We start from the raw sequence: 24572 nt of genomic DNA, 5'->3' as shown, positions 1-24572 counted from the left end.
TTGAGAAAGTTCCTACACTGGGACGAAATATTTATAAGATCCCGCACGTTGATACATTATTTGCCAACATCTTTTTTCTCTTATTTTAATTGGAATTCATTATTGAGATGAGTATTATTTATTAATTTATTTATTGCGGACTATTATCTTTATCTTTCTTAGATGTTTTCACAATGTTTCGGCCAACTATTCCTCTGGAGATTTGGAGTTCCTATCCCATCACGGTTACCACCTGATGAAGGCCAGAGGAATAGCTGGCCGAAACGCTGTGAAACATCTAAGAAAGATGAGGATAATAGTCCGCAATAAATTAATCTTTTTTCTCATTTCACACACACACACACACACACACACACACACACACACACACACACACAAAAATAAGAAAATACAGGTTTGTTTGGAACTACTAGATGCTAAAATGTTTGCGTACCTTGGAAAGTGCATCGGCCTGTTCCTGTGTTGGGACATCACCAGTTACCAACAACCAAAACAATCCCTCAGGCAATGGTTCTTCACCTCCACCATGACCTTTGGGTAAAATCTCTTGGCATTCTGGAATACTGTAGCCACGGAAACGAATACCTTCCTCAGCATCTAACACAGAGGTTTCTGTCAGGAGGCCCTTGATACCACGCATTCCTCCAAATATCTAAAATGAAAATTTCAAATAAAATTTTTAAAAAAGCCCTTAAAATGGGGGAAAAAAAAAAGCATTAAACAAAAAATGGCATTAAAAAGGGCATTAAAAAATCAAAACATTAAAACACACAAAAATACCAAGTTTTATTAAAAATGCATGCAAGCTGTATCTAAATATGTTGCTTAACTTTTTATTCAAACTTTTAAGGTTTTTTAATTCAATCAAATAAGCATATATATATATAAATATATGTATGTGTGTGTGTGTGTGTGTGTGCGATTGAATTAAAAAAATCTTTAAATAAAAAAAATAATATATATGTACACACAGACACTGGAAGTATACAAAAAGTATCAAAATGAAAGATATTTATTCACAATGTAATTCAACGCAGATTTTTTAAAAACAAACATTTCTATTATTTAATTGGAATTCATTATTGAGATGAGTACTATTTATTAATTTATTTATTGCGGACTATTATCCTCATCTTTCTTAGTTGTTGTTCCACGACGTTTTGACCAACTATTCCTCTGGCCTTCACCAGGTGGTAACTGCGACGGGATAGGATTTCCGAATCTCCTAACTGCATTCTCAGCAATTACTGCCATCCATAGTTGTCTCACAACATTTTTGGCCAAGTAAGCCTCTGGCCGGCTTTCTCACCTGGAACCATAGAGATTCAACATCTCTATCCAGTGTGCCATTATTTGCTTATAAATCAAAGTACTTTTTGACATAACCTCATCTTCGTCAGGATAGACAAGTTTTTTTTTTTTTTTTAATTCATTTATTTTATTTATGCACGATGCCACTTAAAAAACACCGAACTGGTTTTGTTTTTTCTAAGTGGCATCATGTCAAGAGGGATAAATATGGACCCTCCCCCGCAAAAAAAAAAAAACTGAAGACGAGATTGTGTCGAAAAATACTTTGATTTATAAATGTTTGTTTAAATTTTTTTTTAAATCTGCATTGAATAGGTTTACTAAACTTACATTCTGCATTTTCATTTAATGCTTTTTCACAGAGAATATAAATATAAACAAAATGTAGGCAAATTTAGGCATATTTTATTGGTTCAAAAATATAGGTTCTATTTTAGCAATCATAAAATTTTAGCTATAGAATAGTATTATAATCTTCAAAAAACCTGCAAATTTTCATGTGGTTTCGCCCCATAGAACCAAAAATATGAGCATTTTAATATTCGATTTGGCTACGAATATATATATTTCCCAAAAAACCTCTAGCCTTGATGGAGAGCAGACTAAAACTTGTTGCTATGGTTTCAGATGATCCGAAATAACAGCAAGAGGTGATTTTATTCCAAATATTTCTCATGTTATACCTCCCCTCTTTTGGAAATAGGTTACTATTATGAATATCTCCAATATCAAATAATTCTTATATACTGTGAAATTTATTTCATGTATGAAAACCAAAGAGATTATATACTATTCTATAAAAAAAGAATCTATATTTTCAAACCAATAAAATATGTTCAAACTTGCCTACATTTGTGTGTAATATATATATATACTAGCAGGAGTGCCCAGCGTTGCTCGGGTGTTTGGAGGTGTATGCTGTGCAAAAAAAAGCAAAAAAACAAAAAAAAATGGTTAATTTTTAAAAACTTTGACCCCTATTATGACCCCTTAAAATTTATAGTTTCGGGCTCAAATCACTTTATTAAGTTAGATCCAGGTTCAAGGAACCTATATCTAAAATTTCAAGTGTCTAGACCCAAAATTGTCGGAGGAGTTTGGTAGAGTTCTTAAAGGTCAAATCGTTGAAATTTGACCCCTTAACAGCCAAATTTCTGGCTGACACCCGTCACATCGATTTTCCCAAATCTCAGTACCCGGTATTTCAAATTTCGAGTCTATAGACTAAAAATTGACAGAGTTATTGCGTAGGGAAATGTACACAGACAGACAGACAGACAGACACACAGACAGATAGACACGTTCACTTTTATAGATATATATTAGTGTCCTAGCAGGCCATCTTTAGTGTTGCTGCTTTGTGATGAATTTTGCTTGGGTTTTTTTTTTTTATTGCTTGGTTGTCTTCCCTGTGGCCTTGCTAGGCCACTAATATTCACCCCAATTAAGGCACATTGTCACTGATCTAAGGTTCCTCATTCAATCGAGAGCTTTCCTGCTTATGTTGAAATAAACTTATCACAAAAATTTATTCAACATAAAATCATACAACAATACATTTTAACTAGTGAAAAAAAATAAGGTTTACTTTTTTGGTTTTTCATTAAGTAAAATTAAGGCTAATCATTTAATGTCTAAACAATCTTTGTAAAAAATAAAAAGTTAAGCAGTTCACATGCACTTATGGAATTAAATTATAGTTTGCAGCAAACAAAAGTTAGTCGACACACATGCTATTACGGTTTGATAATTTTTATGTTTCATGTGCTGCAGTGATTAAGCTTGCCAATCAAAAGAAAAACTGAAAAACACATTTGTTTTTCTTAGACAACCATTTTTAGTCGTGGAAACGAATTCATCAATCTGAGGTCATTTGTGTGTTATTTCGGATTTTGTTCGCTACAAGAAAGCAACAGTTTCGTACTCTATCCATTTATTAACCACATGAAGCTTGAATTGTTTTAGTCTATAAAAGTAGTTTAATTATGTGCAGAACAAGACACTTAGTCACATTGAATGAATGGAGGAGAATGCTTGGGTCAGCCAATGTAGAGGTATCAGGTATAGAAAGCCGCCAAAAAATGGGATATGGATGGATTTGAGAGATGGATTAGTTTAGAAGTTAATTTCTAAAATTGTCCTGCACATGTCTGCGTGTGAACAAATATTAAACTGACGACTATAAGAGTGTTTCGCTTTGATTTGTTAGAATATTACTTTTATTGTAGCAGAATTTATTAAAAAGGTTGGATTATATCTTTTAAAAATAAAAATGTTAAGACAAGAAAAAAGACCTGCATGGATTTCATTATGGAAATTATCTTATATATGTAAATATGGTTAAGTTTAAGCAAAACTGACGCTTGCTGCAGGCATGTCAAACTAAAAATCAAACATCAGAAACGTATCCAATACAGAATATTCCCAAAATATATTTTTTTTTAATTTCAGTAAATCTTAATAATAAATAAGAATATTTCTGTATTGGGTACGTTTTTTTTTTTTATGATTGATTTTAGTCTGAAAGGGCCATAGGAGGGAAGAGGGGGCGCTTTTGCTTAAATTTTACTGCAAATACTGGTATATGCAAATAAAAAGTGAGAAGCATTTTCAGATTTATAAAAATGGAGAAATAAGACAAGCATGTCATTTTTTTTTTAATGACTTTAAAGACAATTATGCAAAAAGTGCTACAGCTTTGTTTCCCCATTAATATCTCACATCCCAATTATAAACTAACGTTTAAATTGTGAGAAGCATAAACTATTACAATTTCAGTGCATTTCAATAACAAGTACCTTTATTTACACGTTTTTAAAAATTTAATACATTATAGAATTATGGGCTTCATTCATAGTATTTGCCTATATACGTTAAAACAACTGCAATTTGAAAAAAACTTCCTATTTTGATATTTGAACACATTCAATTGCCACAATTTTTCATAAAATTGAAAAATTCAGTCTTATTTACAAAATTAATTGGTTCTTTTCCAGAATTCCTCCTATTAAGAAAAAAAAAATGTATAATTTACATACCTATGATGAAACAAAAATATTTTAAAAATCACATAGGCATTACAACATGAACCTCGCCTGTTTGAATTATTGAGTTATCTTCCTTTGTTTGGAATTTTTTTTCAAAATGCCTGGCAAGACAGTCGCTCTTTAAATACTTATAAAATTCGATTTTCTTATTTAAAAATAAAACTATTGGATCAATTTACGCCATTTTTAGAATAAGATATTTTTGTTTTGTCATGGGTATGTACATCAAAGATTTTTCTTTATTTCTGTTTTTTAATATCGAGGAAATTCTAGACAAAACAATTTTCTCATTCAATCCAAATAATATTTTACTTATATTAAATTTTCTTGATTTGATTTTTTATGATCATTTTCTTATTGTTGAAAACGCCTGGTTCTTATTTAGAATTCAACTTAATTAAAACAATACAGAAAAGTCTTTATCATGTATTTATCTGTCACAAAAAAATATCATATTTCAAAAATCACATAAATTACTCAAATAGTAAAAAAAAAAAAAAAAAAAAAAAAAAAAATCCAATTATGACAAGCAGGACAAGTGAAATGGGAGTTGCCATGTTTTAGAATGTGTTAAAATTCAACTCAATTTGACTATCAAGGTTTTGTTATTAAATTATTAGCTGCTAAAAATCGTAAATTTTTATTTTCTTAGTTTAAAAAAAAAAAAAGAAAAAAAAAAGCTACTTCATCAATTAACATAATTTTTTAAATATGACATCTTCAACAGGTAACAAAGATTTTTTGTATTTTTTTTTTTTTTTTAAATCAAGTTGAATTCTAAATAAGAACCAAATGTCCTCATAAAATTAGATTCATGAAACAGTTTGATTTGTTTGTTTATCACATGGTCAAAAAGTTGGGAAGTTTTGTCTTTGAACTCCATTAAATGCAAAAGAAAAATAAAACAAGCCAGAAAAGGTATTAGTAGTAAATGTCGCCTTCTGCAAAAATGGGGGGGGAGAGGCCAAAATAAGGGTCCTATCTTTAAATATAATCATATATATATATATAGGACCCTTATTTTGGCCCACCCTATATATATATATATATATATATTCAAAAGGAGGAAGAGAAAAGAGGTAGAATTACACCAAGATTAACAGTTGGGAAGGGAAGATGAATACTGCAACAAGTCAGTTATCAAATCTTTGAAACAAAAGCAAACAATTACATTATAATTGGAGGTTATGAAATGTTAGTCAACCAAAATAACAATAATTAGGAGACATGAATTTCAGGAGGATGACGGTGAAGATGGGAGTAATACAAAAGACGATAAAAAAAAATTGAGTAAATGTGTAACAATGTTTAAAACGAACAAGATGGAAGTTCGGTTTTTAGAAATGACAATTCATTGCATAATTTATGGAGAAGATGCAACTATCAACATTCTGATAACTAAAAAGAATTACTACAACAGTTGCATGAATGTAAATAAGTGTTGAAAAGATTACATATTCAGACAAAACAAAACAAAAAATTGTGACCTTAAAGGCCACCCACTAATGAAATTGCTACTAAAAAATTTCAAATCCTTACTGCAATCCAACCATATTTAACAGAAATAAATCCATCCATACCCGACTTGTCCACCAAGTTCATCATGAATGTCCAACAGTCCTTATTTTATCACTGTTTAATGATATACATCTTTGTGATGAAAATAAATCTGGATTAGACCAAGTTGAAGCTGTTATGACCCTCTTCAGTTGAGGAATAATCTGAAGATTAGTTTGATAGACATCTTTCAGAATCACAGATAAAAATATGAAGGGGAAATTTTACAGTTTGGTGAGTGTGAAGTCCATTGAGGATTACATTGATGAAACTATCACCAAAGTGTCCCCCACATAATGAATAGTGATAAAAAAAAAAAAAAACTGGTGGGTATTAATGATTGGAACTTGGTCGAAAAAACAGGCATAGACTGAAGTTCATTTGTACCAAATATGGTTGCATTACAAAAGGAATTATAAATTTTATTGACAATTCCATGAGGTGCATTTTATTTGTTTATTTTATTTTTTTTTTAAGGGGTGGGGGTTTCCATTATATTATTCATGGATATGCGTGTGTGACTAATGACAAAATACCTGGAATTAGAATGAATTTCCAAACCAGCAGTGCTATGCATATGGAGGAAGTGGGGGGGGGCACCATTACCACCAGAAATAAAAACTTTCCTTAAGGAATACCATCTAAATTTGTTATTCAAAACTGCATCTATTTGTTGCAATTTCATTTCATTAATGAAATCTTTATTTACTTGCTTTCCTACAAGGGAGAGGTTAGACATAATATTAGTTTTTAATGTCAAGGGAAAATTGAGCATCGAAACCTAGTAGGTGATGCCCTGTAACCTCTTTCCCACAGAAAAGACGTTACGAGTGTCTCTGCTCTATCGTTATTTTCATAGCAAGTGCTCGACTGAACTATTCTGTGGTTCATTCCTTACAAAACTTTCACACAAAAATAAAAAAAATACTTGACTAGCTACAACCACTACATACAATTTCCCCCACTCTCTATCTGTGCCTAAATCTAAACGCAGATTCTATGAACAAAGCTTTTCCAGAACTGCCTGTCTGTAGATCTGTAGAACATAACATAGTAGCCTTCAAGTCCAATGTAAACAAGTTCTTGTTGAGCCGTCCCCATCAATCTAATTTTACCAAATTTACACCATTAATGATTACTACACTACCACCTTACATTTATTAACCTTTATCCTTGAGTGGCCTTCAGACCTTGATAAGTGGTGACTCAAGTAAGAGAGGGGGAGCACTCTAGATTGGGACATAAATAAAAATTACCTCAGTCTTAGGGTACTGGTAGATATGAGGAGTTTTCTAGCATGATAGAGGGAGCTCACCTTCTTGGCAAGGTCTTCTAAGTAGTTGTTTCCAAATGTCATCTGTGAATGTTAGGTTGAGGAGTTTGAATGTCGAACTTTTAGGTAAGATGCTATTAACTGTTGCAATCGGTTGGTTGAAAACGTTTCTTATAGGCATTTAAAGGAAAGGAACTTTGTCTTAGTAGCATAAAATGTTAACATCCATTTATCTCCCCATTCCCCAACAGATTGAATATTCCTTTTTAAATATTCAGATATTGTGTTGGATATGTGTGCGTTCATTCTGCCCATATGACTAGAATAAAGTGTGAATACCTATCTCAGAAACAATTTCATCAGAGGTTGTTTACGAATACCAATGATAATAAAGGTCCAAGGATTGACACTTTGGACATGCACACAGTAATGTCATATTGTTTGAATATACAGCCATCGTGGAGAACTGGGATTTTTCTTGTATTAAATATTCACCCAGTAATGCTTTCATTTTCATAAGACTTTCAATTTGAAAAAAACTAAAATAAATAAATAAAAGCCACATTTTCATGAAATGGTGATCCACTTTTTCTTGGTTAAAAAAAAAAAATCTGAATTCTAGTTTAGTGAAGAATGCATATCCCTGATTATTTTCGAACTGCTTAATAACAGTAAAAGATCAAACTCCAAAATATTTCAAAGCCATCAAAAATTTGGATTAATCAGACTACTGTTCTCATCTTGAGTTTTATTTTCGTGTTTTGGTCAATGTAACCTATCTTCAAGTGTATCTTGTCTAACTTGGGAATCTGCACGGAATTTCCAACAAAACTCATTTCATACACAGAAGTAGCATGTTCTAATTCCATCAAAATCCTATCACTGGTGCATTGTGACTTATACGGTCCCATGGAACTGATGGGCAGAGAAAACTTCAAGTAGGCATTGAATTTTGTAGACGATTATTCCGGTTTAATAATGGTCTATTTTTTAAAGAATAAACCTGACACCTTGCTGGCAACTAAAAAAAAACACTTAGCTGATATGGCCCCTTACAGTGCAGTAATGTGTATTTGCTCCGACAATTGTATGGAATTTACTTATAGAGACTCTGAACTTTTATTAATTAACCATCGTACCAAACAAGAAATCTGCCCCTTATTCACTTCACCAAAACGGAACTGCTAAAAGATCATGGTAAGATGTCTACTTATTGAATCTAAACTCCCAAAACCTCTGGATGTCTGCACTGCTGCATATATACCGTTCTGGCAAAAATTTACTTTCACTATAACTAATGCTTGTGCAAAATTTCAAAACAAAATCCAAGGCGTGGTTATTGAGAAAAATGTGAACAAACGAGCAAACAGGAGTGAATTACTATATCCAATCCCTCATTTGTCGGGAACTAATAATCAATAAAAGAGTAATAATCCAAATATTACAAAACTATTGAAAATAAATCTTTATATTCAGTCAAGCATTTTTTTTTACTTCCCCATATTTTCTTGCCAAGATTTATTGTTCCAATGAATTTATTATCTCAAATCAAAACCAACCAAATTCCATAAGCCGTGAATGTGTACCTCTTCCACACACTCATTATACATAAGTTTCTAAACTTATTACAAAAACTTTTTTTTAATGATTAATCTGATATTAGAGTTAAATACAAATTCAGACTAAAAAGCAAACATTTGATATTTTGTTTTTATGGATAAAAACCTTGAATAAATTAACACCATTAGAATAGCAATATAAGACACAGGATTATTTGGAGAGAAAAAAATAAATGGTAAAATCTTAATATTTAAAAAGCTTTTAAAAGATATGCACACACACACACACACTTCTAACGGAATAAAAATCCTATTGTTGAGAAGTTATGTAATTAAGAGCAAGAAGAGTTTACACACTCCGCCCACTCACACAACTAAATGCTGTCAAGGTTGAATTTTCTTGACGCTTTACACAGCTAAAATGCTGAGATACCCAATAGGACACCATTAGCTATTATTAGTCTTTATCTGAGAGAAGAGGTCATTTCTTTAATCAGTATTTTGTTAAGGTGACATTAATAGCAGGAACCCATCACATCTTTATATAATTTCTATTTTACTGTCAACACATTAGGTATATTTACACCAACTTTTGGAAACCCCACCCCCCAAGTCCTGAAGTGTCCCCATCAAACTTTGTAAGAGTAATTTGTTAACAAGTTGTAATAAGGAGAAATACATTTCAATATGTCCAACGCATAGAATATCAAAACACTAGATGACCCGGTCTCACATTGCCAACTATATATTAATATCATGGATAAAAAAAAAAAAATCTATGGGAAAAGGACACTCAATAATTTTCCCCTACACTTTATTTGTGCCTAAATCAAAATGTAGATTCCATGAAGAAAGCTTCTTTCTTAGAAGTGCACGCTTGTGGAACTCTCTTCCGTTTGCCTGTTTCCCACCTGACTACAACTTGGAGGTCTTCAAGTCCAACATAAACAAATTCCTGATAAACCGCCCCCTTAAGTAAGACACTTTATCAAATCTCCAATACTAACGATTACTACGATACTATCCCATTGATTACTGTACACGCAATAACCCTTATCCCCGAGTGGCTTCTGGGCCTTGATAAGTGGTGACTAACATGTAAAAAAATAAATAAAAATAATATGAAATAACATGGTAAATAAATAAGATTTTTTTTACGAACAGAAAAATATTTGAAAACCAAAAGATTTCTTGTATAAAAATGTATCAATATATAATTGTAAAGACATTTATTGAAAAGTCTACATAAGAGAATGATTTTAATAAAATTTTAATAAAACGATTTTTGAATCAAAGAAACATTAAATTTTTTTCCCCCCACAAAACATTTTTTGAATTAAAGTAAAATTGGATTTTTTTTTTTCTGAACAATTAAATAATTTAAATGAAGCATTTTCTGAATTAAAGCAACATAGGATTTTTGTTGTTGTTTTTATTTTTCCAAAATTTTTTGAATTAAAGTAAAATTGTCCCTGTAACAACATATATATTTTTTTTTGGGGGGGGGGCACATGTTGAAGGGTTATATTACAGTTTTAATTTTTAAATTAATATACAATTTAAATGGAGAAAAGCACAACCTGGCAACAGTTTAGTGAAAAAAAAAAAAAAAACATGCGCTGTCCATCTAATGCAGAAATGCAGAGAAAAGCTAAAATTTAAAAATGGATCAAAACATGTTCAATTTGATCTGCTACCATGTGAGCTATGTAACGTACAACAGGTTTGTTATGCGATAAAATTAAGCCTTAATAAGTCTAATTTGCTACTTCTATTGTTTTTCTGGTTATCATTGTATTGTGTCACCATTGTAAAATAATTTAGAGTGGGATACAATTTTACTTGACAGAAAATGAATAAAAATATATTTTTTCAAGGTCAATTTTTTACAGATTAAAATTAATTAAAAATTAGAATGCAATACTGAGTTTGTAGGTCAAACTATTGATGCCAAGATGCAATATGCGCCAAATAGACAGGCATTTTATTAGATAAAGCTGTTTGTGCACATCATAATTATCACAACCACTACCTCTTGAATTTCCTTTTGTGGACAGAAATATACAATCTGATCATGATCAACCCTTCAGCATATCTGTGATATAAAAAACCTAGACACTTCCAAGTCATGTGGGCTTGATCTTATCCCTGCTATATTAATAAAAAAAATTCTCTGCTGAGCTAGTCCCTGTTCTCTCTAAACTCTAAAACAAATGCCTTGTTGAATATTGCTTCCCTGGTTGCAGGAAAAATTGTCTTTCTGGTACCAATATTAAAAATTTCTGATGAAAGAAGTGACCTGCTCAATTATCACCCCGTTAGTCTCCTCTCTCTTTTCGCTAAATCTTAGAATCATTAATCAACAAAGCATTAGTACACAACCTTGTATCACTAAACTTCTTTCTAACCAACAAGCAAACCCGTTCTACTGTGGATATCCTAACAATCATCTCTGTACGCACGTGTCATACACTGAACAAAGTGGAAGAAACTAAAATGGTAGTCTTTGATATACTCAAAGCATTTCACGACATTTGGCATGAAGGTTTTCTCATTCAAATTAAATAATACAGTATATTCAAACAACATGACATTAAAACAAGAGTAGTCCATGGACCTTTATTATTCCCAATATTCATAAATGACCTTTCTGATGATATAATGTCAGCGATGGACATGCTAATGACACGTCACCCTATACGAGACATGTGCAATAAATGAACACACAAATATATTCAAGGCAATGTCTGAAACTTTAGAAAATGCCCCCAGTCTGTAAAAGAAGGGGGGGACATAAAAGGATAGCAATACTAGGACAACAATTATAAAAAAAAAAACCTTTCCACTTAGAACTGGACGCCTGTGGAACTCTGTTCCGCTTGCCTGTTTCCCTCCCGACTTCAACCTGGATGTCTTCAAGTCCAACACAAACAAATTCCTGATGAACCGCCCCCCCCCAAGTAATGACACCTTATCAATTCTCCAATACTATTGCTACACTATCCCATTGATTACTGTACACACAATAACCCTTATCCCTGAGTGGCCATTGGGCCTTGATAAGTGGTGAACTCCATGTAAAAAAAAAATCCCCAATTGCCATGGATAATAATAGCCTAGAGTTTATCATTCAAATTCCTCAGTCTAATATGCACAGGTAACATGAATTGAAAGAAATACATAGATCTTGCAGAGGCTGCTGCAAAAGTTGGCTCCCTGTATCATGCGAGAAAAATGATCACACCTGACAGTATCCTATATCTCTACAAAGCCACGATTCACCCATGCATAGAATACTGCTACCACATCTAGGTCGGTGCATCATCCAAAAGTCTCTATTGGACATGGTAATAGAAAAGAAAAAAAAACCCTCAAACCTAACTGTACTGTCAATTAAGCTCCAACCTCTCATGATTGCAACGTTGCATCACTGCTTGCTTTACAAGTATTTTAATGAAGCATGCTCCAATGAATTCATAGCACTGATGCCTTCAAAATAAACACCTCCGATTACCCAAACAGCAAAATCCCACATCTTCACTGTAAAGGTCTCTAGATATCTGAAAGCCTTCTACTGATAGTTTCTTCCCTCAAACTGCTAGATATTGGAATTCCCTCCCTTTATCCTGCTTCAACGGCTGTACTAAGAAATTTAAATGTAATGTGAGCAGACATCTTGATATCCAACTTGTCTACTACTTAGAATGCCCTTGTAGGCATGGTTCCGAATTCACAGTAACCCCTTACATCCCAATGACAGTTTGCCTTGGATGGGGGTGAATAGGAGTTAAGAAAAAAAAAAATTCAGAGGGGACAGGAAAGAAAAATTCTAAAAATGGATTTAAGAGAAAAAGGCATGAAGAAAGATCTGCTCAAAAATAGGTTTGTTTGGAAATCATTTTCTCAAAGATATCCAATGCATGCTGGCATATAAAACAGACATTAACCTGAAGATCATGATGATGACATGTTAAACGGGTGGGGGTAATCTCTGGATTAATAAAACAATTGAACGTGATCTTGTTTATTTCTCATCTTTATATAACTTTGATCAATATCCTGCCTTTACAGAGTACAAAATCCTTATTTTATCGTTATTTCCATGGCAGGTGCTCGTCTGAACTCCAATCTCTGGTCCCCCCTCGCCAATCTTTCACAAAAAACACCCGTCTCGCTGAATCCACTGTGAAAAATTTCCCCCACTCTATATCTGTGCCTAAATCAAAACGTGGATTCCATGAACAAAGCTTCTTTCTTAGAACTGCACGCCTGTGGAACTCTGTTCCATCTGTCTGCTTCCCACCGGACTACAACTTGGATGTCTTCAAGTCCAACGTTAACAAATTCCTAATGAACCGCCCCCTTAAGTAAACACTTCATCAAATCTCCACACTAACGTAATGTACTTGCAATAACCCTTATCCCCGAGTGGCTTCCGGGCCTTGATAAGTGGTGGTCACTGTGTAAAAAAAAAAAAAAAAAAATACATGTTCAATTATTTTTTTTTTTTTTAATAATTTATTGAAATCAAAATTAAAATATGGAAAAACTAAAATGGAATCTAATTGTAAAAAGTAAATTTTTAAACATGACTAACTTCTTCCAACAGTATTAAAACTATTTAACAAGATTTTGTATGTGCATGCATAGGTGAATTAATTTCTTAATGATTTACTATTAATGGAATATTTTTTTTGAAATCAAAATGTAAAAAAAAAAAAAAAAAAATGTAAACAAATTTAAAACAAAATTTTTTTTCAAATGTAAATATGACCATATTTTGAATTATTTTATTATAAGTCCTCCACCAAGCAAGATGTCTTCAATTGAAATAAATACAGCTCATTCATAAAAAAAAAAAAAAAAAATTTTTTTAATCAGCTAAGAAATTTTGGTAAAACAAGTTTTTAAAAATGAAAACTAAAAATGCAGGACAAAGGAATAGTTAATAGTATTTTAACAGAAAAAAACTATGAAAAAAAAAAAAAAAGCATTAATGGCAAATGTTTACAGCACCGAAACAAGGTCAGCAAAATTAGAATGTGGCATAATAATTAACTAAATAATTGAAAACTGGCCTGACTATTGACATGCTCATCTTTTTTCTTTAGGTGAAGCACATTTGAGAAAAAAATTTTTTTTTTTTTTTTTTTTTTTTTTTTTTTACTCAAAATTAACTAACTGTACAATTACAATCAAATTTCACTACTTATAAATTTATGAAATAGATTGTGTGTAAGAAACCATAGCAAAATTATCGCTTTCCTTCAACACGACTAATATCTGCAAATTTCAGCTAATGCTCACATTTGTCAACTAATTATTCATACAATTTATCTTAGACCGTATCATAATTTTTCCACAACTCACATTTTTACAGCAGCAAATGAATTAAACGACGCCATGAATCAGACAAGTACGCAACACCATAAGACAGATGGATTTTCGTTTTATTGTATCAATATGAACATTATATTTTGTTTTATTTACAAAATCTTTTTAAACAATTAGTTGAATACAAGTTGCTACTCTTCAAAATGGGTTTGGTTGTTTTAACCCTATCTGGGCTATGTAATGTCGAACCCAGTTATTTTGATAAAAGTGTTTACACTTTAAGTTTTTTTATATCTTCAAATATTTATTCATAGGGTTTGGTTATTTTGAAGAGAAAAATTTTTTGTTTTTGCAGAACATGATTGAGTTATGTGAAGAGAAAGAAAAGAAACAACAACATCAATGTTTGATGCATTTTAGGTCAGGAAGCCAATATCTTCAGACAACCTAATCTAGTAGCACCAGGCTTTAAAAAAAAAAAAAAAAAAAAAAAAAATCAGAATACATTTCTCCACTGGTATAAGCGTGCAAATAATCACAGTAGATTCATATGAATTCAAATTCTATATCGTTTTTGTCACTATCATCTACAACAGTTATGCACAGCCAGATTTTCGGCTTATTAAAACAACTTAATCAGAAAAAATAAACTTGAAATAAGCTGACCATGCGGGGTCCCCTTCCACAAGTGAATAAGTCTGGAAAGAGAATTTCGAAAGTGACCAAGATAGAAAAGAGGACTGCTATGTCAAGGTGAATGCTGTGAAGGTAAAACATACCTTGTGCGATGCATGTTATGCAAAGAGATTGTTTTCCTTGGTACGCATTGCCATGATACGCTGAAGGCTGCAAGAAGCATTTATGTTATGATTGTGATGAATCGACCAAAGGAAAACTTGCCACGTGCAAGTGGAATCTTTGGACTGAATGCTGTAAGTTTGTCATGGAATGAAATGATGGCTTTGACATTGGGTATGTCGATCATGATGAAGTTGTATGTTGGGAGTGCTATGTCTGATCGACGTGAAAAATTGGATTTGAAAGGTTCTGAATAAAAAGGTAGGGTAGCAACCAGAGTTATCTCAGAAAAACCATTCTGGTAAAAACTTACTTTCACCATGACTAATGTTTGTGCCAAATTTTTTCTTAAAAATCAAAGGCGTGGTTATTGAGAAAAGTGTGAACAAACGGATGAACGATTTTGAAACAATTTACTAAATGTCCCCTAGGAGGTAACCAGAGTTATCTTGAAAAATCCGTTTTGGCAAAAATTTACTTTCAACATGACTAATGTTTGTGCAACATTTTTAAAAAATCCAAGGTGAAATTGAAAAAAGTACAAACAGACAAATGGACGAACCAGAGTGAATTACTAGGTCCAATCCTTCCTTTGTCGGAGGACCAATAAATAAATAAAAAAAGCAAAAAAAGTCCTACCTGGTCCACGCTAACTTCACCAACCACGGTGGCACCATGTTTTTTACGGAATTCAATAACTTCCTTTTGTTTTTCAGGAATTTTTTTCTCTAAAATCTCCTTTAAGTTCTGAAAATAGGAAAAAAAGAAAAATATTGAAAAACATTTTTTTTTTTTTTTTTTTTGATGGGAAGTGATCATCACAAAATAGCCATTTTCTACAACATTCAGGGGGATGGAGGAGTTCCTTTTTCCAACTAATTAATGAATGCAGATACACCATTTTTATAGAATTAGCTAAAGTATCCTTCTATATTAGATTATAATTAGAGCATAAAAAATAACATCCTTTATTCATCTTGACAAAAAAAGTGTATATACCTTGTAAGGATGTCTGTGCAAAAAGTTTATAGTAAAGTAAAAGTTGTGTAATCATCAACCACACCTCTTCTGAACAAGGACTGTTAAAGTCCTGTAATAAGTCTCTGATGACTGTAGACCATGCCAGGATAAAGAGAGATAGCAATGTTCAAGAACACATTGCCTGAAAGTACTTCTTTTAAACTCCTCGGCCTAACATTTACAGGGAACATGAACTGAAATAGATACACTGAGAACATTGCCAAGGCTCCTGCAAAGAAGGTGGGCTCTCTCTACCATGCTAGAAAATTACTTACACCTGAAAGTATCCTGTACTTCTATAAGGCCACCATTCGCCCATGTATGGAGTACTGTTGGCTGGTGTATCTGCTACTTGTGTCTCACTCCTGGACAGGGTTCAAAGGAGAGTCACCAACGTGATAGGTCCTGAACTGTCATCTAAGCTTCAGCCTCTGTTCCATCGACGAAATGTTGCATCCCTCTGCCTGTTCTACAAATACTTTAATGGTGAATGCAAGCACTTGTACCTCCTCGACGTGACTACCCCTGACAAACCTGACAAGCAACTAAGTCCCACCCCTTTACAGTAGAGATCCCTAGGTATAGAAAAGCCTTTTACTCCAATAGTTTCTTCCCTAGAACTGCAAGTCTTTGGAACTTCCCTTCCGGGATTCTGCTTTCCCAACTGTACTGATATGCAGAAGTTCAAGTGTAATGTGAACAAACATCTTGTTACTCATCTTCCTTCATAATGCCCCCGATAGTAGCCCCTACTTCAAAGTGGCACTATGCCTTGTTTGGGGTGAAAATTGAATAAAATAAAATAAAAAAAAGGACTGTTAAAAGTTTTTCTCCTAAATAAGTTACACAACGCTTGAAAGTCTAGTCTACCCTACTATTTAACCAATAACCAAGAGGGAAGATATATGGATTCATACCTTCCCCCCTTGATATCAATGAAAGATTAAATGGGTTTTTCTTTTACAAAAAAAAAAAAAAAAAAAAAAAACCTTGCTTTAAGTTAAAAGAATTAAAAAAAAAAAAAAAAAAAAAAAAAAAAAAAAAACTTAGTTATAGTCAGCTAACATACTTCCTAATTTCTGGCATAGCACTACTGGAAGCGATGACAAATCAGTTCCTTCACTTCCCTCACACACCTATAAATTATTTGGTATTTTCGTTTAAAATTTCAAAGGAACTTATTTTTAAAATAAGAAAAAATTATTTTTTTATAATTTCATAAACATATTTCTTATAAAATTTCAAATCAAATAAAAACTTGTTTTTTAATTTTGTCATTGAAAGTGCAAATAAAGACTAATTGTGTTACTTTATATAATTTTGTTAACTTTTATAGTTTAATGTTCTTTTCTTATACTTTATTTCAATAAATTGCTTCAAAAATACAAATGCTAAAGAATAAAAGTGAAGGAACTGATTTGCCTTGTCATCGCTTTTGGTAGTGTCATGCCGGAAGTTAATTACATTAGTTAACCATAACCAAACTTTTGCATTTATTCATGAATATAAAACTGACAAAGGAAATAATTGAAATGATTGATTAAAAAGGAAAACATTTTTATTGTCTTGTTTAACATAAAATAAAAACACATGGGAACGCAAATAATTAAAATGTCTTGCTGGGTTGACAGGCCAAGAGCAGGCTCAAAAGAATAATTTTAATTACTTCTGCACCCACTCTATTCTTCAGATTGGACCCCCCAATGACTACCGTTTACAGACCTTAGAAGAATGCTCTAGGGAAAGCCTTTGGCTCGAATTAAAAAACTGGAGCATATTTTGAAATCAAAGATTTTTTTTAAAAAAATCAAATTGTTAGAAAAGGCACAGATGGAGACTATGTTGCTGAACAAAGTTGAATTTTTCCCAAGAGTAGTTGTTTTATTTGTTAGGTCAAGGACTTAAGTAATGTGTTATAAAGCAGGCTAAAACTGAATGAACTTATTCACTGCCAATATTAGAAATATCATTTTGTAGTTGATATTTTTTATGGTGTTGTAATATATCATTTGTGCATACTCATGGTGAGACAAAAGCTTACAAAGTAAAACTTGATAAAGGAATATAGTTTTGCTTTATACAAATAATCAAACATTTCAGAATGAGGTCAAGTGAACAAAAGCATATTAGTGTCTGCCTTAGAGAATCTCAAATGTTTACCAACAGGTTAAGGTTTGTTTGCATAGTAAAAATATTCACATTTGAGAGCGATTTTAAAAACAACAAAACGGAAAAATCAAAACATTGAGCGATTCTGATTTTCTATCAAGTTAAAGAGAAAAGATGTCTTCAATGAGTTTCCAGACGTTTTTGTACAGGCATTTACAATTATCGTACAGACATTTACAATTATCGTACAGACATTTACAATTATCGTACAGACATTTACAATTATCGTACAGACATTTACAATTATCGTAGACTCTTGAAAATTCAGTATGTTACTGCTATACATCTTATAAGATCACTGACCAATTTTTATGATTTCAGACTCAAATTAACAGCTACAACAGGAATTGGAATACACCCTACTAAAGCCTGATTGTTACAGCTAGTGAATTTCGAAAATGCAATCTGGATGCGGGTACACTTTAGAAAAACAATATGCAATAAAATTCTTTTAAATTTGGAAAAAAATGTCACAAACATGGAATGCTTCAGACTGCTTCTGGACAATCTTGCATGAATTGAGTATCAGTTTTGGAGTGGCATAAGAAATTCAAGGAAGGCAGGGTTGGTTGGTTGGTTGTTTTTGTTTTACGGCATATCAATCCTTTTCAGGTTATTTAATGCCGAATCCAGTTATTTTGAAGAAAATTTTTTTTAATAGAATATATTTGTTGTTTTCAAGTCAGTTTCTATTTAACCCATAGTTGGGACTCTAATGGGTACTACCACTCTGGGTCAGAGTGGACCTGGGAGCAATGGCAATTAAAGGGTGGCTCCACACTCCGCAAAGCCCGCAAGCTGGGACTTCACCACTGGATATAGTTTAAGGTCATATCCAGGGCCAAGAAGGCAGCGAGTGTGAGGGATGATAAGAGGTGTGGTAGGAATATGGAAGTCAGAACACCAGAGTTGATTGGCCAAATAAAGAATTTCTTAGATAAGGACAGTCATGTGTCTATAGGGATAATAAGTGCACAGTTTGATGTCAGTGTGGGAACTGTACACAGAATTATTCACGAGGAACTGAAGATGTGGAAGATTTGCACAAAGTTTGTCCCAAGGATGCTCAGAGAAGATCAGAAAGAAAGACGTTGTCATGGCAGCAGAGAGATGGTGGAGTTGATCAATTTAGATACCGCAGTTCTTAATGCTCTAGTAATTTGCAATGAAAGCTGGATCTACCGCCATGACCCAGAGACTATGAGAGAGTTCTTAGTAGAAGCATGCCGGCTCTCCTAGATACAAGAAGGCTAGAGAGAAAATCCACCCAGAAACTTATGATCCCATTTTTTGATGGCACGAGCATGATCTACATGCCCTTGATTCCCACTCGACAGAAAGTCAACAAGGAATACTGTGTTATGGTTTTAAGGGAGTTCAAGAAGATATTCCATCAGAAGAGGCCAACACTCTTCAAATCGGTTCAGTGGCATTTCCAGCAGGACAATGTACTAGTCCATAACTCCACACTTATAACATTTGTTTTATGGTGTCTGATCTTTCTTAGCCAAGTGGTTATATAGACATAGAAAAAAATGTACTAAAATTTAAAATACGTACATTTTTTTAAAAAATAGGAGGAAGGAATGTTACATGAAAAGGGCTGTGCGTAAAATGTGAGTAAAAAAAAAGAGAATTGGTCAAATGAAAATGATATCAGATAAAACGAGAATCGAACCCTGTAGATAAGTTTTAAAGGACAATAGTTTTTAAATGGAATGTCCAGTTAAATTGTTAATTCTTTTAAAATATTTTATAAATAAAATTTGGCTGGAAAATCTATTCACATTCTTAGAAAGAATGCATAATAAAAATATCGGTTAGAGAATTAACAAGTAGGTTAAATTCCTTTGTAAAACAACAAAGAGAATAGGAAATTTCCTGGTCGTCAGAAATGGTTTCAAAACGTACAAATTGCGCATGTTTGAAACACGTAAGTTGTGGTCACGTTGAACAGATCTACGTGCGACGTCATGGCAGAAATGATTTCTCAATATAGGAAAGGGTACAAAGTTAGTTAGAGAAGAGAATCAGAGAAGCAGAGAGGATCAGACCGATTCTCAGAGTCAGGGCACCCTCTTGGAAGCGGGAGGCTTAGAAGGAACCATGTAACAACTTTGAATCCCTGAAGTACAGAATCATTTCCGACCGGTCGAAGAATAAACTATCATCATGTTTTTTATAACTGCCGTCTTTCTGTGTTCATCATTCCAACGAGAAAAGGTAATGTGTTTAATCATTCCAGTATGAATCAATGTATACCACTTCATCCTCTCATCAAAGTATATGTCTTGTGAATATGAACTCTCTCCGTATAAATGTCTTCAACATGTACCTACTATCACTCTGTCTCCTCTCTAAATGAACATTTAAAATGTGTGTTGTCAACTACAAGAAACATTTAATATATGTACAGACCGTCATGTAAATAATAGGTACCCCCTCAAAAAAAATGGATAATATAACAAAGGTATGATATGCTTTCTATGGTGCAACCTATCTAGGAGGGTTAAACATTTTATTGTATTACCCTTCCAGGTAGGTTGGCCCATAGAAAGCATACCATACCCTTGTGTCCGTCAAAGGAAGATGTTGTGCATATATAAACCTGCCTTGCATGAATATAATTATTTCACTGATGAATTTCAGTAGTCACGTGATATTGCATGTAACCTAAAAACGAAACCATTATGTCAATGATTTTCGAAAGACGTGGACGTAAGTGAAAAGCTCCCACAGACAACTGGGAGGAGGGGGAGGAATTTAATTTCTTGGTCCTGGAACCGACCTAGACAGACTCCGCTACCATCTGGTCGTAAACAAACTCGATCAGGCGGCAAAAGAGCAATCTAAATTATGAAAATTTGTGTAAAAGAACAAGGACTGCCGATACTCAATTTCTTCGAGACGCAGGGGGAACAGGACTACTCAGTGCCATCAGCAAAGTGGTCAGAGTAACGGGTGGCAAAGAACTTCCATCAGAGACTAGGAACGGAATCAGAGACGTAGTAATCAAACAACGATTTAAAAACTTGGTAAAGACTACAGACATGAACAGCACTACGGGTACGTTCACAAAATACCATTCCGAAACGGAGACTATGCACAATGTAGGGCTCAACCAGAATCAGCTGATTACACTGTACCATACTACGAAAACTATGGAAACGGATTAAAAGCATGGTTTGCATGAAAGACATATGCGAAGAATGCAATCATTAGGCATCAAACCTTACACAATCTCATGTCAGAAACTCTACAACCAGTACGGAATATGCGATTATCTGATATAATACTCTTAGATATCCAGTATTGGCAGGTAACTCAAGTATATCGGGACAGACAAGATTCCTCACCAGAATCACCGACAAGGCAGTACAGGACAAAAAAAAACCCATGACAACAGTGACCTAGTCAGCATGAACAGTACGGTGAGAGGAAAGAAATACGATTTCATAAAAAAGATAATGCAAAAGTGTAATTCCACTAACATAGTTAACAGGCTATACAGCAAGAAGACTAAAAACACTACCACGAAAGTGACCTGGGGAAAGCATATTCCACAACACATCTAACCTACAAAACATAATCCAGGCTGCTGCCACAAATCTGCAAGTTGAAACCAATGTTATACCTATTTGGGAACAGATAAGACAAAAGAAAGAGCTGTTCGATCTAGATAGAAACTGATTCTGGGACGTCACAAAAGAACATCAACATCTACTCTGAATGGTGCAATCACCAAATAGACAAGGAGGAATTCGGGCGCCACACATTCAAGATATGTCATAAGATACTACCGAAAAAGAACTGTCTACACATCATCTCGGTGAGCAACAGTGGAAAATCATACACACTTCGGTTGATCAGGAACAGCTTGATGAACTGCGGCAGAATGAGATGAGATGTACTAATAATTATTTTTTCTATTATGATTAATTTTCATTTACCAACAGTACGACATGATACATTTTAAAAGATTTTTCACTCATTTGAAATTTACATTTTAAATTACAGATTAGAAACTGGATTCTGGACCAATAGCACAAAAGACAATTTTTTTTAATTTCCAACAAATTTTAAATTCAGTGGCTAATTGTGCTACTAAAATAAATTTGGTATCATTGTTTGTTTTGTAAATATCAAGTTCCCACCGTTTCATAAATTTTTTTTTTTCTAAAACATGTTTTGATATTTGGCAAAGTGTTATATATCATTAGAAAGCATGTGTCCTTCTACAAGATGATTTTTTTTTTTTTACATAGGCATAACCACTTATCAAGGCCCAGAGACCACTCGAGGATAAGGGTTAAGAGTGTACAGTAGTCAGTTGGACAATATAGTAATCGTTAGTAATGGAAATTCGGTAAATTTGTTAACTTAATGGTCATCTAATAATTTTTTTCTTGTTTTCCAAAACCATTAAATGGATTGTCAAGTAAAAAAAAAATAAAAAATAAAATTTAAAAAAATCACATTTTCGACACCTTCTTTTCGCCTTTAATTAAGATCAAAAAGTGAGTGAATTGACCAGGGATATTTGTCCCATATACGGAGAAAACACTATAGCTGAGAAAACTGTTCAAGATTGGTTTACCAGATTCAAACACGGTAATTATTACCTCAATGACGTTTTTCATTCCGGATGACCAATCAAGAAGACGAAGACCAACTCAGGGTTCTTTTGAAGGAAGATAGCCATCAGACATGAAGAGAATTTGGTGAAAAAACGAAATGTGATTTTGCAACAATTTTACACCACCTTCAGTTGATGGGATTCACACAAAAATTTGGAACTTGAATCCCACACAAACTTTTACTGTTAAAAGTCTTTGATTTTCTTTATAAAAAAAAAATTGAAACAAATACATTGAAGACATTGCCATGGCTGTATGCAAAAGAGGTGGGCTAGAAAACTACTCACATCTGACAGTATCCGGTATCTCTACAAAGTCGCCATTCGCCCATGCATGGAGTATTGTTTCACATCTGGGCTAGTGAATCTACCACTAGTCTTCTTAGAGAGGTAAAAAAAAATCACCAACCTAATAGGTGCCACACTATCAACAAAGCTTCAACCAGTCCTATCAGCACAATGCTGCAACGCTGTGCCTTTACTTCAATGGAGTGTGCTCTGACAAACTCATAATGCTTGTGCCCCCTCAACAATATCCTCTGACTGACCTGACAAGTAGCAAAATCTCACCCCTTAACTTTTGCTATATATTAGTTTTAGTAAAATGTTTCTGCATTCCTCACAAGTGAACAGATTTTCGTAGCCATTTGCAATTTTGTGTGTTCAGCCAATTATGGTGCCTTTCATAAGCAGCTGATTCTGTTTGGGTCATAAAAAATAGCTACAGTCTAACAAACTTCCTAGCCGGCCTAATTATTTCGAGAAAGTTAGATAAATGAACAAAATTATAATTAAGCAAATAGAGGAAAGAACGAAAATAGAGAGAAAAAAAAAAAAAGAACGGGAGGGGGGGGGAGAAAAAAAAAAAGAAACGGAGCCTGAATCACGTACCATTGATCAGATGCATTGCTACTTAAGTGTTCAACTTTTATGTTTGGTATTTTGGAGTTTACTACATGTTGTACGAGAGTTCATTTGTGCATCTGGTCAATTTATGCATAGCTTGTTATTTTAAGAGTGTTTTCTGCATCTTATTGGATGAAGAACCTTCTTTTGCTTTTCCATTGTTTTGAGGGAAGTTTTTTGTTGTTATTGTTGCTTTGTTTTAAGTTGTAGACTGTTGATTTGATCTTTTTTTTTGTTTGTCTTTTCTTTGGTATTTTTTTTTTTTTTTTTAGGGAGTCACGTTTGTTTTCTGTTGATCCTAAACCAATTGTGTTCTTGTTGCTTTATTCTTGAGTTTCCCTTTTTGTTCTATGAAGGAGTTTGCTTGACTGAAGGGGGGGGGGGGGGCTGATTTTGTGTGTGTGTGTGTGGTTTTTTTTTTTTTTCCCACTTCATGGTTCATTATTTTTTAGAAATTTTGCAACTTCTTTTGATTTCTGAAGCCTAACATGCAATTTTCTTGTTTGTAGTGGTTTTTAGAGTTTCAATTAGTGGTTTTAACTATTTGGTTAGAAAATAAGCTTCCCTGAGTCTAGAGCTTCATTCTTTTTGTTGCATTTTCATTATACATGCATACATACTGGTTTGTTGTTTTGCAGTAATAGATTTCACAAACTAAAAGGAGCAAAGCACAGGACGTCCTCGATACTCTGTATTATTTTTTTTACCATTTTCCCAGATCAGTTTACTATATTTAAAATGTTTTTATTTTAGATATTCCTTTCTAATCAAAAAAGCCAAATGTTTATTTTACAATCTCACAAAATGTCAAAACAAACTGCCTTGAATTACAAATGCGACCCAAATCTGCATTCTAATCTATATCATATTTGCATAACCCACTTTCATACCAGAAAGCCTGCATCATGATAGTCGTTATTAATTATCACATTAATATCATTAGTAATACTTTTACAAACTTC

The 24572-nt window shown here is 33.2% G+C and overlaps 1 protein-coding gene across 1 annotated transcript in view; it reads right to left on the bottom strand.

Moving 5' to 3' along the window:
* The window catches only part of LOC145291224 (citrate synthase, mitochondrial-like), a 119257-nt gene that overhangs the window by 23816 nt on the left and 70869 nt on the right, over positions 1 to 24572 (bottom strand). The window contains exons 3-4 of the mRNA XM_080136818.1: positions 15519 to 15626; positions 434 to 652 (exon numbers count right to left, since the gene is read on the bottom strand). Of these exons, the coding sequence (XP_079992944.1) occupies positions 434 to 652; positions 15519 to 15626 (327 nt within the window). The remainder of the gene's footprint in view (positions 1 to 433; positions 653 to 15518; positions 15627 to 24572) is intronic.

The sequence above is a fragment of the Euprymna scolopes genome, chromosome 12 (genome assembly GCF_053919585.1).
Source record: "Euprymna scolopes isolate OS-2025 chromosome 12, ASM5391958v1, whole genome shotgun sequence".
Classification (NCBI taxonomy): Eukaryota; Metazoa; Mollusca; class Cephalopoda; order Sepiida; family Sepiolidae; genus Euprymna; species Euprymna scolopes.
Note: the sequence above shows the minus strand (reverse complement) of the source record. Positions and strands in the feature narration are given on the sequence as shown.